The following is a 14539-nucleotide window of genomic DNA, read 5'->3' on the forward strand; positions in this document are numbered from 1 at the left end:
TTCCTTTCCTCTCCTCTCCCGCTGCATGTGTCATCTTCATCACACGTTACGAGCGCGTTGCGTTCGTTAGACAGACGATGCATCGACAGACCCGTTGGGAAATCACACGTTCATGGCTCGCAGGCTCTTAAAACACATAAACAATATTTAGAACATTTATTATATGAAGCTGCTGAGAAGAAGTTAAAGATTTAAAGTTCTGTCATGTCCACAAGTTTCCTGCTTGTCCCTGCAGTGACATAGTGTGTGTGTGTTAGTGTGTGTGTGTGTATATATGTGTGTGTGTGTGTGTGTGTGTGTGTGTGTGTGTGTGGCAGGGGGCCTCCAAGGACAGATGTGTGCCTTCCTGTGCAGATGTTGTTGCCAGGGAAACAATGACAGGACATGCTTTAATCGCCACGATGAACAGCTGGAGGGCCTTCCTGTGTGTGTGTGTGTGTGTGTGTGTGTGTGTGTGTGTGTGTGTGTGTGTGTGTGTGTTTTTCCCTCGGCGCTATTTGCTGTAACAACACTGTCAGTTAATCAGTCTGAGCGTTGTGACAGGAGAGGAGCACGATGAAGACGCTTTTATTTCACGTTAGGAGCAGGCAACTTCAGGTACAACACACACACACACACACACACACACACACACACACACACACACACACACGCAGAAATACAGACTGTTATTACAGATTGTCTCTTTCTGGCTGTCTGTGTTTGTTTCGTTGGTTGTGATTCAAACAGACTTTTTGGCATCCTCATAGTCTCAGTCTGTTTATATTGTTTTTGGTGTGTGTGTGTGTGTGTGTGTGTGTGTGTGTGTGTGTGTGTGTGTGTTTCAGGTCTAGCACATTATTTTAACACTTCGATTTCTCCTCTTTTTGCTCATTTTTTACTCTGTTTACAGGCTCACGACACTGTCACTACATGTTTTAGTCCGGCGTGCTATTTATTGATATTTTCAGGATAAGTTTTGCTTCTTTAATATTTATTTACATGTTCTCGGACGGTTTTTATTTGATAGTTTTTGGCTTTTTTTTGCCTTTATGTGTGCAGGTTTTCAACACACAGCAAATACCTTTGTATCAAAATCAAAACAACTTTATTGTCCAGCTTTGTTGCACTAAAGTAGAAATTTGTCAGCATACATCACTAAAAAGATGAGTAAAAATATTAAATACATGTATAAATGGAGCGTCAGTTATGTTGCTGGGAGCCGTAGTACTCGTATTTTACTTTTTCTTATTTCTTTCCGTCTGGGACACCAGGGTTTCATCATGTTTTTAGTGATGAAAAGCAGAAGTGTAATGTTTCAGTGGAGTGAGTGAATACACCTGGACCAGATGTTTTTACTCTATTTTTTTTTTTTACATTTTGAAGTTATTATTACTGCGTTATCTACTAGCTGTACCTGCTTCCACTGCACAGACAACAATCCCCTGGATTACTTTTTGATATGAAGATAATCTGAACAAGATAATTATGAGGCGAAAGCTTAACTTCTAAAGAGCTTATTTTTAGAAGATATCACTAAAGCAGATTTATGGATTCATGGCAAAACAAGTATGCAGATTCCACTACTTTTTACTTTGATATTTCCTTTTTTTTTTTAAAAATTTACTTAAATACAAAACCAAAAACACAATTACATAAAATGAAGCCCCACTTAAAGCTAGTAGAGAGTACAGAGAAACAAACATACTGTCACTGAGAATGAAACCATCACACTATTTTTGTTCTTTCTTAATAGATTTGGCTGCTTTTCTATATTTTTCTTATTGTCAACAAATGTATTTTGTGTTGTGTGTGCATCCAAAGTCTGATATATCTTATTCCTCTGTTGTTGTCCAGAAACTATTAAAAACATGTCAATGAGTCACACCTCTGCACTGTTTTAGTCACGTTAGTTTGTTTAGGAACGGCTCCAAAGATTAATAACAGTGATAAGATAGTAACCCTCAGGAGAGAGCTTTCTAGTACGGCAGACGCCACTGAGCATGTGCAGGAACACAGGAACATTTACAGATCTTCACTAGCTTGTTGTGCTACATATCACTTTATACTACAATTTCAATTTCTCAAAGAACTTGCACAACAAGCTAGAGAAGCTGTAAACAGAAACACGTCCCTGCACATGCTCAGTAGCGTCTGCCTCACACACAACTACTCTCCTGAGACTGAAAACACGATGCTGTTATTAGTCTTTGGAGCCGTTTCTAAACAAACTAACGTGACCAAACTCTTCATGATGAAGGAACATGTCACCCAGTGCAGCGCTGTGGCTCACTGATGTGTTTTTAATCAGATATATCAGGCTTTGATACACGCACAATACTTGTTAGTAGATCAGTTCAGTGTTGGTTTAGATCCAAACATGAGATTTGTTGATAATAAGATAAATACAAAAAAATCACCAGCCACATTTTCATTTTATTTATTTATTTGCACAGTAAAAACAAAACAGCATAAAACAACACAACAACAAAAGGGAAGAAACGTATTGTGCAGGTGAGATTTAGATGAGGTTTATGGGAGTAATTTCACCTCATTTATAATATTATAAACTGATAAAAAAATAGTCATGTGATCTACAAAAATAAACAAACAAGCAGCCACAGAATCAAAAGCAAACATAAAGTAGGCAGCACAAACCAAGCAAAGAAACAAAACATATAAAATAATGTAATGTGTGAGTATGTGATTGTTTGTGTCTGCTTCAAGTAAATAAAAATATATACATACACATACATGTACACCCATCTGTGCACTTTTCTCCTCTTTAATATTGTCCCATTATCTATGTGCTTTTCATTTTTTAAAATTCATTACCTCACACTACAACTTAGTCCAAATTTAACATAATTAACTCAGTGATACAGACTGATTAAATTAAATTTGTTCCATATTATTTTTTTTTTTGTGCTTGTTTTTAACAGCATCGAGTCATATGACCTTGTTTTAATTAAGAGATCTAACCCGTTTTTAAATGATGGCACATTTGGACTCAAATCCCATAATAAACTTAAGCTGGGGCACTCTGGAATTGGAAATGCCAATGTTTTTTTTTTTTTAATGTTGTCCATTTAATTTATCCATGATGGACATTGAAGATGCCGGACTCTGGAAAGACTGAATGTGCTGAATGTCCAGGATTGTGTGTATGAAGTCTTTGTGTTTCGAGGCTGATGAGAAGCGGTGCGATTTCTTCTGCAGTCATGTGTTGGAGGATGATTTTAAAAATGTGGGGTGAAGACAGAATGAGAGAGTGATGATTCATTAATTTCCCCCATAGTGCACAGATGGCTCGCACTCTCACATGTTGCATATTTGTCTGTGTGTGTGAGATGTAATTAAGAGGCTCCCTCATCCCGATCAGAGAGGCCTGATTGGCAACAGATGAAGCGCTTTGATTTTCTCTAATGAGGGAGGGAGGGAAGGGGGGTGTAGGGATGCAGAGAGGAAGAGAGAGAGAGGAGTAAAAACAGAGCAAGGTAGAGAATAAAAAGGAGAGACAGAGACTGGTGTAAAAAAAAAAGAGAGAGAGAAAGAGGAAGTGGACGGGCGTCAGACAGAGGCTCTACTGTCCATCAGATCACAGCGGTTGTGTATTATGGACAGATTACTGTGGTAACAAGGTTGGCATGACGACAAGAGTTTTACAGACTGTCTCTCTAGCTGCGTTCACAGCGCACATAAACAGTCCTACCCTGCAGGGAGGAAAGTCTGTTAAGGGAACTTGCCCCGACAAAAAATTCCTCCGTTAGTAACACCCTGCAATGTCACCAATGCTGACATCACTTCCTGTGTGTGTGTGTGTGTGTGTGTGTGTGTTACCCTGGTAACGTAAACAAAACCGGCTGCTGCTACTGTGGAAATTTTACACTTCTGAAATAAAATATAGAACATATATTGCAACAAAAACGGACACCATTAGAAAATGTAATTTGTGATTAAATGCGGTGTCATTCCTAAAGAGATTAATATTATGCAGATTATCTACAGATTATTATGTAATATTTAGGGCTGTAGTCTACTGGTCGACTGGTCGATTAGTTGGTCGATTTGCTCTCGTCCGACTCAATTCTCATTGGTCGAATAATCTCCGTGTTATTTTCATGAGGAGAAAGTGCTACATCAATAGCTTTCTAGGATTAATGCATTATTTCCTGCAGCGGGAGGGACAGACTAACAAACCATTACCAATGTAATGGAGACTGCTGGGTCCAGCAGTACTCAACGTTTACTGAGCGTTTACTGAATGCACTGAACGTTTGCTGAATCAGTGTTTCTCCCACAATTATAACAACGAGAGCCTCCGGCAGGTCAAAAGAAAATTTTAATGCCAGAATTAACGCCAAATATCCATTCATTCGGAAATCATTAGCGTTCAGGAGCCTCTGTGCAGCGCTGTTCAGTGCGTGAGTCAACCTCTGTGTCGTTGCCTGGGCAACTATTGGTAGCGCAACTCTGTTAATTAATACGGCATTACGTAGTATGTTTGCGTAGCGAGCGGGAACGAGCGATCGGCAGAGAGGTGACGGTTGATGCGAGCGGAGCAGAGGAAGACGTTAGTAGTAAGTTGTCAGTCTGGCAGTAAATGTACAGTATAAAATACAGTGTGTTAGTTAATAAATCCTAAAACGTCACGTCTGTTGTTTCCCCAAGTGCTGGAAAAGTGAAGGGGGTTAGCTCCAAAGTTAGCAACGATGGGTTAGCATAACCTGACGACACAAAACAGAGAAATACAGAACAGAGAAATATGTGCCTGATTTTCTTTGGTTGACTACCGCCCTAGTAATATTATATATTGTCAACCTTCAACACTTCTAAGGTAAAACAAGCCTCTCACTGCTTTTAGCCTGGCATACTTTATATTACGCCAACAGTAAACTCCCTCGTAAGCGCCATTATTTGTTTTTGGCGCTCTAGTGAGGCGCAATGACTGATGGGTAATCTTGCTTGAGATATATGTATATATTTATATTTATATTTATATTTACATGTAGTGTTGAGGTGTTGAGGTGTTTCTTGAATGCACCAACAAAGTACATTGTCTTCCTGATATTTGGGCAGATAGGAGCTTCTTCAGGTGTTTTACATTCTTACATTTTTTCCGTGTTTACATTCTCACTCCCGTCCCGGACACATCTGACCAATCAGGAGACGACTCTACTCTCACCTGACTTTTAGTGAAACATCTTGGTTCGCTTGGATTTTTCGCTGTGATTAAAAAAAACTGAACCAACAAGTTTACCAACTCATGCAGAGCAAACAAACTATAGGTTTAAAAAAACGCACATAATGACGTCATCGCCTTGTGTCCTCTTCTGCAATGGTTTAATGGCACCAGAGTGGAGAATTAGTGCTGCTAACTGGTTATTTTAATATTCCTCTAATATTAACAGCAGTGGATGGAAACAAGCATTATTTTTCCTTTGCTTGATTTGATTTTCTGGAAACTATTGTTTATTTCTCTCTTTAAATGATCTTGTCCACAAAAACAGATATTTTCTAACACATTGTTCATCTTCCGTACTGATGATTCAACATAAACAGGACTTTGATTTCCACAACACGCCAAAAACTCAACACCTCCCACTTGTATTTGGTGTAAACCCTCCCTCCAGTCTCGATACGTCTGTGCACTTCTTGGAAGATCAGTTAGCAGCAGAGTGAAGGGAAGGACACACACCTTCATCTGATGCTACTCAGTCTTTGTGTATGTGTGTGTGTGTGTGTGTCGTGCTGTGATTGAGGATCTTGTCTTGCCAGCTCCTGAATAAATGATGATGTCCTCCCTCTGCTCCTCCTCATCTATACTTAATGCTCTCTGCCTCGCTCTCATCTTCTCTTGCACTATAAAGTTTGGGCTCTGCTGCAAATCATATCATATCCGCCTCTCTCTCTTTCATCACTTAACCACCTACATCCTCTTCTTTATTTTCTCCGTCTGTTTCAGGTTGGCGTCTGTCAGTCTTTCGTTGTCTGTTTCCGTTTTTTGACTCTCTTGGTTTCTTTCATTCCTGTATCCAGATTGGTCCTTAAGAGATCTGTCAGAAAATATACGATATCATGTTAAATATTGCAGTAACATTGCAATATAAAACGCCTAGGTCATCACTAAATTAAATAATACAAATGATCAATCTGATAACCACTGCCTTTTTAAACAGTCACTTGCTAAAATGTCATGAACAGCATAGAAACACAAAACAACAAAACCCCAGAATATTGTTTGTTAGGTAGTTTACAGTGATGTAAAAACAGAATAAAGCAACAAATGTTTGACATTTTTGCTTGAAAAATGATTATTTGATTATCAAAATAACTGCAGATTAATTTTCTGTCACTCAGTTAATCGACTTATTGTTGCAGCCCTGAAATATATTCCTAAACATAGCGACATTTTCTGTGAAAGTTGGAGTCGTGTTATTTTAGTTTAGTTGTGTGGTCCATGAAAACGGTGAATGTCAATCACCCATTCCCAGAGCCGAAGGTGACGCCCTAAAGTGTCTCATTTTATCCAGAAAAATATTCACATTCTTTTTCTTAAAAAAATACTCAAAATAGTTGGTTACTAATCAGTTCATCATTGCAGCTCTAGGTAGTCTCTGAATCCCTGCTGTTCTGCACTGTTTATTGCACTACACTTCCCAGAGATCACCTGTCAGTCAAACAGTGTGACGTCTTCTTCTTTGGTTTTCTGTTAATGCTGTTTGAGTTGCTGTAGATGGAGCTCTTTTCTTCTTCTTTTCTTCTGTTCAGTCACACTGTTCATAAGAACTCCTAACTGACTGGAAACTGTGTGTGTGTGTCATGTTAGTGTGTGTGTCATGTTAGTGTGTGTGTGTGTGTCATCATGTTAGTGTGTGTGTGTGTGTCATCATATTAGTGTGTGTGAGCTTATAAGCTGTAATATTCAGCTCTTATGTGGAGAGTTTGAAACGTTTGACAGTGTCAGATAATTTTAAATACTTTCATACAAACATTTTCTTGCTGAACCGACTGATCTTTGACAGGTGACTCTCTGCTATGTGCGCGTGTGTGTGTGTGCGTGTGTGTGTGTGTATGTGTGTGTTATTTGAGCCTTGGGCTCAAGGCGAACGGAAATGCACTTTATGCCTCTAACCTGACAAATCCCAAGCGTGTGTGTTGTGTGTGTGTGCATCGGCCATCCGGCCTGTTAATTTGATTGCGTAACAGGCTTAGTGGCTGCAGATTGTCTGAATGGAATCCCGTTCGCTCAATCCGTGATAGCTGCTGCCATGGAGAAGCTTTACACACACACACACACAAACACACACACGCACACACACATGCTCATGCATTTATTACATTGACATTTGAGGCGTTCGGCTGATGCTCTTACCAACAGCGACTCACACTGAGAGCAACAGTAGAAAAAGCTTTAGATCACCAGGTTTTCATGCAGACAGCAGTTTCAGTGTCAGAAACACAGCAACACACACACACATACACACACACACAAGCTAGGGATAATAATACATAAGACCAGTCTGGTTGGTATTATTACCAAAGTCCCTCTTGCATCTATTTTTATTAGCAAAGTTAATAAGGGATATGCAAGTGATGCTGGAAATGTGGCATCACTTTTCTCTCATTTCCTCTCTCTCTCTCTCTCTCTCTCTCTCTCTCTCTCTCTCTCTCTCTGTCTCTCTCTCCCCCTCTCTCTCTCTCTCTAACCTGCCATCCATCACTTCAATACACTCTGTCATAAATTTACAAAAAGACTACGAACATGTCCGCACTAAGCTGGCTACATCTGTAAACGTATCTTCTTCTCTCCGTCCACACTAAAGCTTTTCCAAAACATCCTCCAGAGTGTGTCGGCTTGGCGTCGTAGTGTGTACAGGGGGAAACTGAGCCGTCCTACTGGTGACAAAATGGTGGCAGTAGTGCGGCGTTTCATTAGAAGAGGATGATAACAACAATGGCGGACGGCTTCATGCCAGTGTTGCTCTCTTTATTGTCTACTTTGACAGCTTGTTTAGAGTTAAACGTAGATATTTACCACCTTTTCTCTGCTCAAACTCTTGGAATCTGCTTTGCAATAAACTGAATGTCAGGAAGCTGCTGTGGAAATGGAAACAGTTTAACGTTTCCTCTTCGCTGCTTTTATGCCCAATAGGAGGAGAATTATCTGTTTTAGTATTTTAAAGTGGACGAAGGTAGACATGGTCTCAGGTAAAAGTTGTTTTTTAAAGGAGCACACCAAAGTTTTAGGAAGATTGGTCCATTAATTAATGTAGTGTACTGTTCAATCCACTGATGAAATTATAAAACATCCCACTAAAAGATTAACAAACACTATTTTGAGTAATTGAGTCAATTAAGTAATTATAAAACATTGATTAGCTTTAACTAGTTAGTTCAATAAGAAAACTAGATGGTAGGTGCTCTTTGTTTTATAGACACCTTGTCCTCAGTGTTGTGAATGGAAACCAGTACACACTCAGAAAAGGCGACAACAGGTGGAGGTAATCTAAGAAATGTCACGCTTCCCGTCAACGGTCCGCGCTCACATTGTGTACATTGTGTACATGTGACTATGCACACAATGTCCGTGTCACTGTGTCACTTGTGTGTGTGTGTGTGTGTTCAGTCATTTCAGGAACAGGAAGATCCAGAATGAACATGTTTGGATTAGTTGTCACTTAAACAAAGGGGACTATTTTACATCAGAGCCAGGATACTGTAGATTAACTGTGTGAGTTTATTGAAATCAATGTGGCAATAAAACAATATTTTTTTTAAATATCAGTTGGCAAATGTGTGCACAGTCACTTTTAAATCACTTTTAAATTTAATCAGTTTAATGTTTTGTGCAATTAACTCGTCACACATGTACAAAACTTAACAGATTCTGTTAGTTTTAAATCATAGTTTGTTAATATTATCAACATATGATTCCTCATGAAGTTGATCCACAAAAATACTGCAATAGATTAAGTTTTCAGACACTTAAGAATCATTTTCCTTTGTGTTATTACGACCTTATTTACTAATTATGAAGCGTTACATGTAGGAATGATACTTAACACACAGCACCAGTCAAATGTTTGGACAGAAAGTTAATGGACAATTATTTTAATAACTGATTCATAATTTAATTAATTTTTGAAGTAAGACTACAAACTTTATCTGACTTGAACTTCTTAAATGTTTGCAATTTACTGCTTTTTTTCTGTTTCATATAAATGTAAATCAAGCATATCTGAGTTTTGGGCTTTCTGCAAGTGGAAAAAATTTAATTAGGACAGTTTAATTGATTGAAAGAAAATAATCTTTGCTGTCCTAAAATCAGTCCTCATCTGTATCAAGAGAAACGTAAAAACATTTCAGGAAAAAGTACAATAAACGAATAATTTGTCACACGTTCAGTCGACTTTGACTGAAATTTGCATGTTGAATGTTGTTCTTAAAGCCTGAGTGAATGTGTGAATGTGTGAAAGCAGGAGAGTGGGAGTTCTTTTACCCGTGGTATTCAGTCATTGGTCGGTGAGTTATGTGTGTGTGTGTGTGGAGTAAACGGGGATCTCCAGGACACCTGATGGAAACACTGGGTGGAAGGTTACAGCTGCATGTCAGTGGAGAAGGGGGGGAGATCCCACTTCCCGTCCCGATTTGGATCTGTCCCCCTTCCCCGCCCCCCCTCCCTACTCTCCCCCTTCCTCTGGGTATCCCCCTCTCCCTGACTCACACACACACACACTCACTCACTCACTCGTTTGCCCGTCTCAGTCATTCACCGCCGCAGCGTCGCTCCAGTCAACAGCTACCAACTTCTCAGCTCGCTCAGTGATGACACAGTGCAAGGCCGAGGCCAAGCCGGCGTGCGTTCGCGCCGTCGCCGGCCTCGTCAGAGCACTGAGGAGCCGGCTGAAAGCGCTCCGACGCCTTCTGCTCGCCGGGACGGACGGCGGCCGCCAGCAAACAACTCGGGCGTTTGACGGCGACCGCTGGGAGCGACCCGAGCTGTTACACGGAAAAAACCGGGGGACCGTGTTAGACTGTTGGGGACCAGAACACCCCAGCATGACTGTGAGTAGACCTGTGAGTGTCACGGCAGTCGAAATACATACATACGGCTCCAGCTAACGATCATTTTCATCATCAATTAATCTGATTATTTTCTTTATCTCCAGGAATTGTTAATCTATATATAACAATTTCTCAGAGATCCAAAAAAGTCTTAAATTTGCTTGTTTTTGTCAACCAACAGTCCAAAACGTAAAGATTTTTAATTTATTGTCACATATGCAACAAATCCTCACATTTGAGAAGCTGAAACCAGAGAATATTTGGCCTTTTTGCTTGAAAAATGACAGAAACAATGAATCAATTATCAAAATAATTGCAGCTTTAGCTAAATACACTTTGTTGTTTGAGCTGCTTGAATATTACATGGGAGTGTCTGTTTTATTTCTGCATCCTGACAGCTTTGATTCTGGATAATCGTCAGTGGAGACTCAGCTGTTGTGATGGTTGATAATGGTAATGAGTTTTCATGTTCTGGCGTCAGATCAGGAGGAACCTAAAAGAGTCTCCAGCTCTGCGTTAGTGAAGTGTTTGAGTTGGTTCGCAGTTTGGTTGAGCAATGGGTGTTTTTGTTTCTGAAATCGGCCGATGGTGCAGTGCTATTTCAGAAACCAGCTGGCAAACCTTTTGCACCTTTATCACATTTTCATTCTATGTTATATGTTCTGTATGTGATATAGTTATTGCAGACTTTGTGTGTAATTATTTTGGATACCGACGTGTCCAAACATCAGCATCCTATCCACCATTAAAAAAGGAAAACACTGCTATACTTAACTGGACTGGTTGGTATTGACAAAATCACATATCGGGATCAAGCGGTAATCTCTAAGGCTGTAAAATGAAGCCAACGTGGAAGTGCCAAAAACTGCAGTTCCTCAAATGGCCACTTGAGGCTCCAAAAGCGAGTCAATGACCCTCATGTTAAAATGCCCTACTTTACAGCAGAAATATACTTTACAGCCTGGCTATAGCTAATTTCCCCGTTCATGACAACTTATATAACCCACCTGTTTGAATTTTATTCAGGCTTAAAGTTATGCATAATTAAGGGTTTGGCTGCTGTGAGTGACAGGTGGGTGCCATCACAGGCATGTCGCTACCACGGCAACAACGTTGGTTAGGTAACGTAACCCCAGATTCACAGAGTATAGGCGTAGCTGTCGCTATTTTAGTGTGTTTGTCATGTTGGATTTTTGGAGCCAGAAGTGACCATGTTTGGACAAGAGGGTGGAGCTAACCCTAACGCTAGCTGCTAGCTTGGTTAGCACGGTGCATTTACAGTCTATGGTTAACTGCGATAAGTAAATAGACATCATGCTGCACTGAAGAAGACTTGAAACTAGTGATTGAGACCATAAATCCATTAGGAAACTATTTACTGAGGTAATAAATCAAATAAGACGTAGGGTCATTTTCTCATAGACTTCTATTCAATTGTCGCCCCCTGCTGGGCCAGTAGAGAGAACGCAGGTTTAAGCCACTTTGTCGCTTCCGCGTTGGCTTCACTTTTCAGACCCGGAGCTACCTGCTTGGCTGGATTCGTATTGGTTAGAAAATCTACAACCACACTTCACTGCTTCCCATCTGTAGGCTCTAAAAACAATCGTATTTCCACCTTAATACAGCTGAATATTCAACATCTCTCTCAGTCCTCGTGTATGACCTTGAACTCAAGAGCAGCAGCGAGTAAAACACACCACAACTCCTCATTGTGCATGTTTTAGAGAATCTCCCGCAGCCAGACACACACGCACCGACTGGTGTTGATTCCCCAGTCTGACCAGAGGTTAAGAACGTGTGCAGAGTTTATGTTAATTTGATATGATGTCTCTAATGTGTCCGTTGGGGAGGTCTGGTGCTGTGAGCAGAACAGTATATAACATCATACTGATTCACTCCGCCAACGACGGCCTTTTAATTAGATCTGATGGTGGACAGATGATGTGAAGTGTTGCAGGGCTGCATGGTCCCAAGCTGTGTTTTACCGACGGCTCAGTGGAAACCTGCTAATCCTGCTGTATATGAAGGCTGTTGGTTTGTTTTGTTAACTTGAAAATTTGATCTATACTGAATATTTTCACAGGTGATGACAGAAACCAACCGACAGCTGTCACATCATGATTCAAAACTCTGTTATCAGTTTCAAAAGATAAAGTGAAATAAATCTAATTTTCCTGCCTAACCTGATGTTATTGTTCCAGATAATGCTGTATGTGGCTCGTTAAGGCTCATCAGATCACTTTGTCTTCTATAAAAACTCAGCAGCGAACGTTACAAAAAACAAAGAACGATGTCAGAGGTCATCAGTGGAGTCTGACATCAACTTTCAAGATAAATAATTAGTGCTAGCCAGCTACACTGATGCCATAAAGGAGCTGATTTTGTTTGAAAATAGAAATAAACATCTCATCTTCGGCTCCTTTTTCATGGACGATCCTCAGACATGTTTGTAATAACAGCAGCACACAGAGAGGAGCAGTAATTATAACCAGGAAGTTAACAAAATGACTTCAGCAGAAAGCGTTATGATAGTAGTAGTACCCGCCTCGCATTGATTGTAGTTTCTTTTCTGTGCTTACAAATGATTCCTTGTTTTACTTTGTTAAAATCGTGAAAGTTTCAACTTCTGATGGCAGCTGCTGTAGTAAAATATGGATTTTTAAATTTTTTAAATTTTAGAAATGCTGAATAAGTGATTGTGTTGAGTTACAGAAGCGAACCGGCGTCATAGTTTTATGTCACTCACAAGCCCCTTAAATATGTGGAAGCATAAAACTAATATTTCTGCCCTTTTAAGCGAGCGACGTCTGAACATCAGACGCTTAGAAATATTCAGGCTTTAAAACAAGGAGACACACATGCACTGAAACCAAATAATACAGATCAAGTGTGATTAAAAGGCATCCTGTGTGATCGCAGCTGTATTCAGGCAACAAACACAACAGTTAACAACTTTTCACCCTGTTCTGGAGCTTTTGATTATATCACTTGATATTCATCAGTAGATGAAGTTGGCTCGGTCGTGATGATTTTTCTGAGAACTTAAAGAACGTCTCTTATTCTTCTTGGAAACAGAAGACAACTTCTTTTTTTTTAAAGCCAATATGGATGAGATGTTTTTAAAGTGCTCAGAAAAAAATGGAAATCTACAGAGAAACTCCGTCTGGTGATGAATATGGTGTAATATGATCAAAAGCTCCAGAACAGCTTCTAAACTGACCTTAAAGTGTGATGTTAACCGCTGTTTCCATCACTTCCTTTCTTTATTCCACCAGATGACCAAGCAGCTATTATTATTCTATTTATTTTAAGCTCACTACTAAAGTTTAATGTGACAATTTGTTGAGTTGTTCTGTAGCTGCTCAGGGCTTTAATTTACCACCCGCGGCTAACAGCTAGCGGTTGTTTCATGGTGTAGTCTGTGGACGATGTGCTGACTCGCTCTGCATGTGTCGGTGAATCTGTTCTGTACGTATGAGTGTATGTTTCTATCTGGATTGTGCTCAGCTGAGATGGAAATAAACAATAATAGGGGACAATAACAGGTTAGAGAAGCAGGTAAAGTGTGTGTGTGTGTGTGGGTGCGTGCAGGTGTGCATGTGTTATTCTGTGTGTGTGTGTGTGTGTGTGTGTTCAGAGCCCAGGTGCAGTGTTTGCAGTTTCAGTCCTGTGATTAAGAGGTGCTACATGAGCATCCTGTCGCTATGGCTCTGATCCTCCATCTGTGTTCTGACTCACACACAACAAACACACACACACACACACACACACACACACACACACACACACACACATGGTTATTTGAAATGTCAACATTCCTCAACTCCTCAGCTTTTCAACCATTTTTCCATCTTTTCTCACGGACGATCAGCAGCGTCCAAACAGAACGCCATTTAAGTAAAAGTAATATTTGTATAGCACCTTTCATACAAAAAAATGCAGCTCAAAGTGCTTCACATTAAAAAGATTTTTTTTTAAAAAATAGATAAATTAATAAATAATTGAGAACATAAACAGGAAGAATAAAAGGAGGCAAACAAGAAAAATGAGAGATAGTGCATTACATTAAAAGAGAGGAGACACAGCTATCATAATCATTCATGAATAAGAATACAAATGCCTTAAAATGGATTAAAATGTTTTAGTATATGATATGGTGTAAAAGTCATCCTATAGAAAGGCTAGGTTAAAAAGATATGTTTTTAAGTGTCGTTTAAAGCTTTCAACGGTGCAAAACTGTTATTAAAAAGTCAATGACAAAGACTACAAATCTGATCAGACTTTCAACGCCAACAGTATCTGATGTTTGGTGCTACAGATGCATTTGGGTTGGTACAAAAAAGTACTGATCATGAAAGTTACTTGTCATATTTCAGATTTTTATCAAACACATGATGAGCCTATAAAATACTGATTAGACGACACAACAGAATACAAAGCAGGTAAAATTAGCTCCACATTAACCAGCTCCACCATTAAAACACTACTTAGA

General features: G+C 39.7%; 1 protein-coding gene across 4 annotated transcripts in view; it reads left to right on the plus strand.

Moving 5' to 3' along the window:
- Window positions 1-14539, plus strand: part of rps6ka3b (ribosomal protein S6 kinase, polypeptide 3b) — a 63794-nt gene that overhangs the window by 25481 nt on the left and 23774 nt on the right. The window contains exon 1 of one of the 4 annotated variants that reach the window (XM_067577916.1): window positions 579-597. The exons of 2 other annotated variants lie outside the window; for them this stretch is intronic. Coding sequence is in view for 1 of the 2 variants with exons in the window: in XM_067577917.1 (XP_067434018.1) it covers window positions 4530-4559 (30 nt within the window). In the remaining variant the exon portion in view is untranslated. Of the gene's footprint in view, window positions 1-578; window positions 598-4463; window positions 4560-14539 lie in introns of those variants that run through there. One more of the 4 variants, XM_067577917.1, reaches the window with a different exon arrangement.

This window comes from Thunnus thynnus, chromosome 21 (assembly GCF_963924715.1).
Source record: "Thunnus thynnus chromosome 21, fThuThy2.1, whole genome shotgun sequence".
NCBI classification, from domain to species: Eukaryota; Metazoa; Chordata; class Actinopteri; order Scombriformes; family Scombridae; genus Thunnus; species Thunnus thynnus.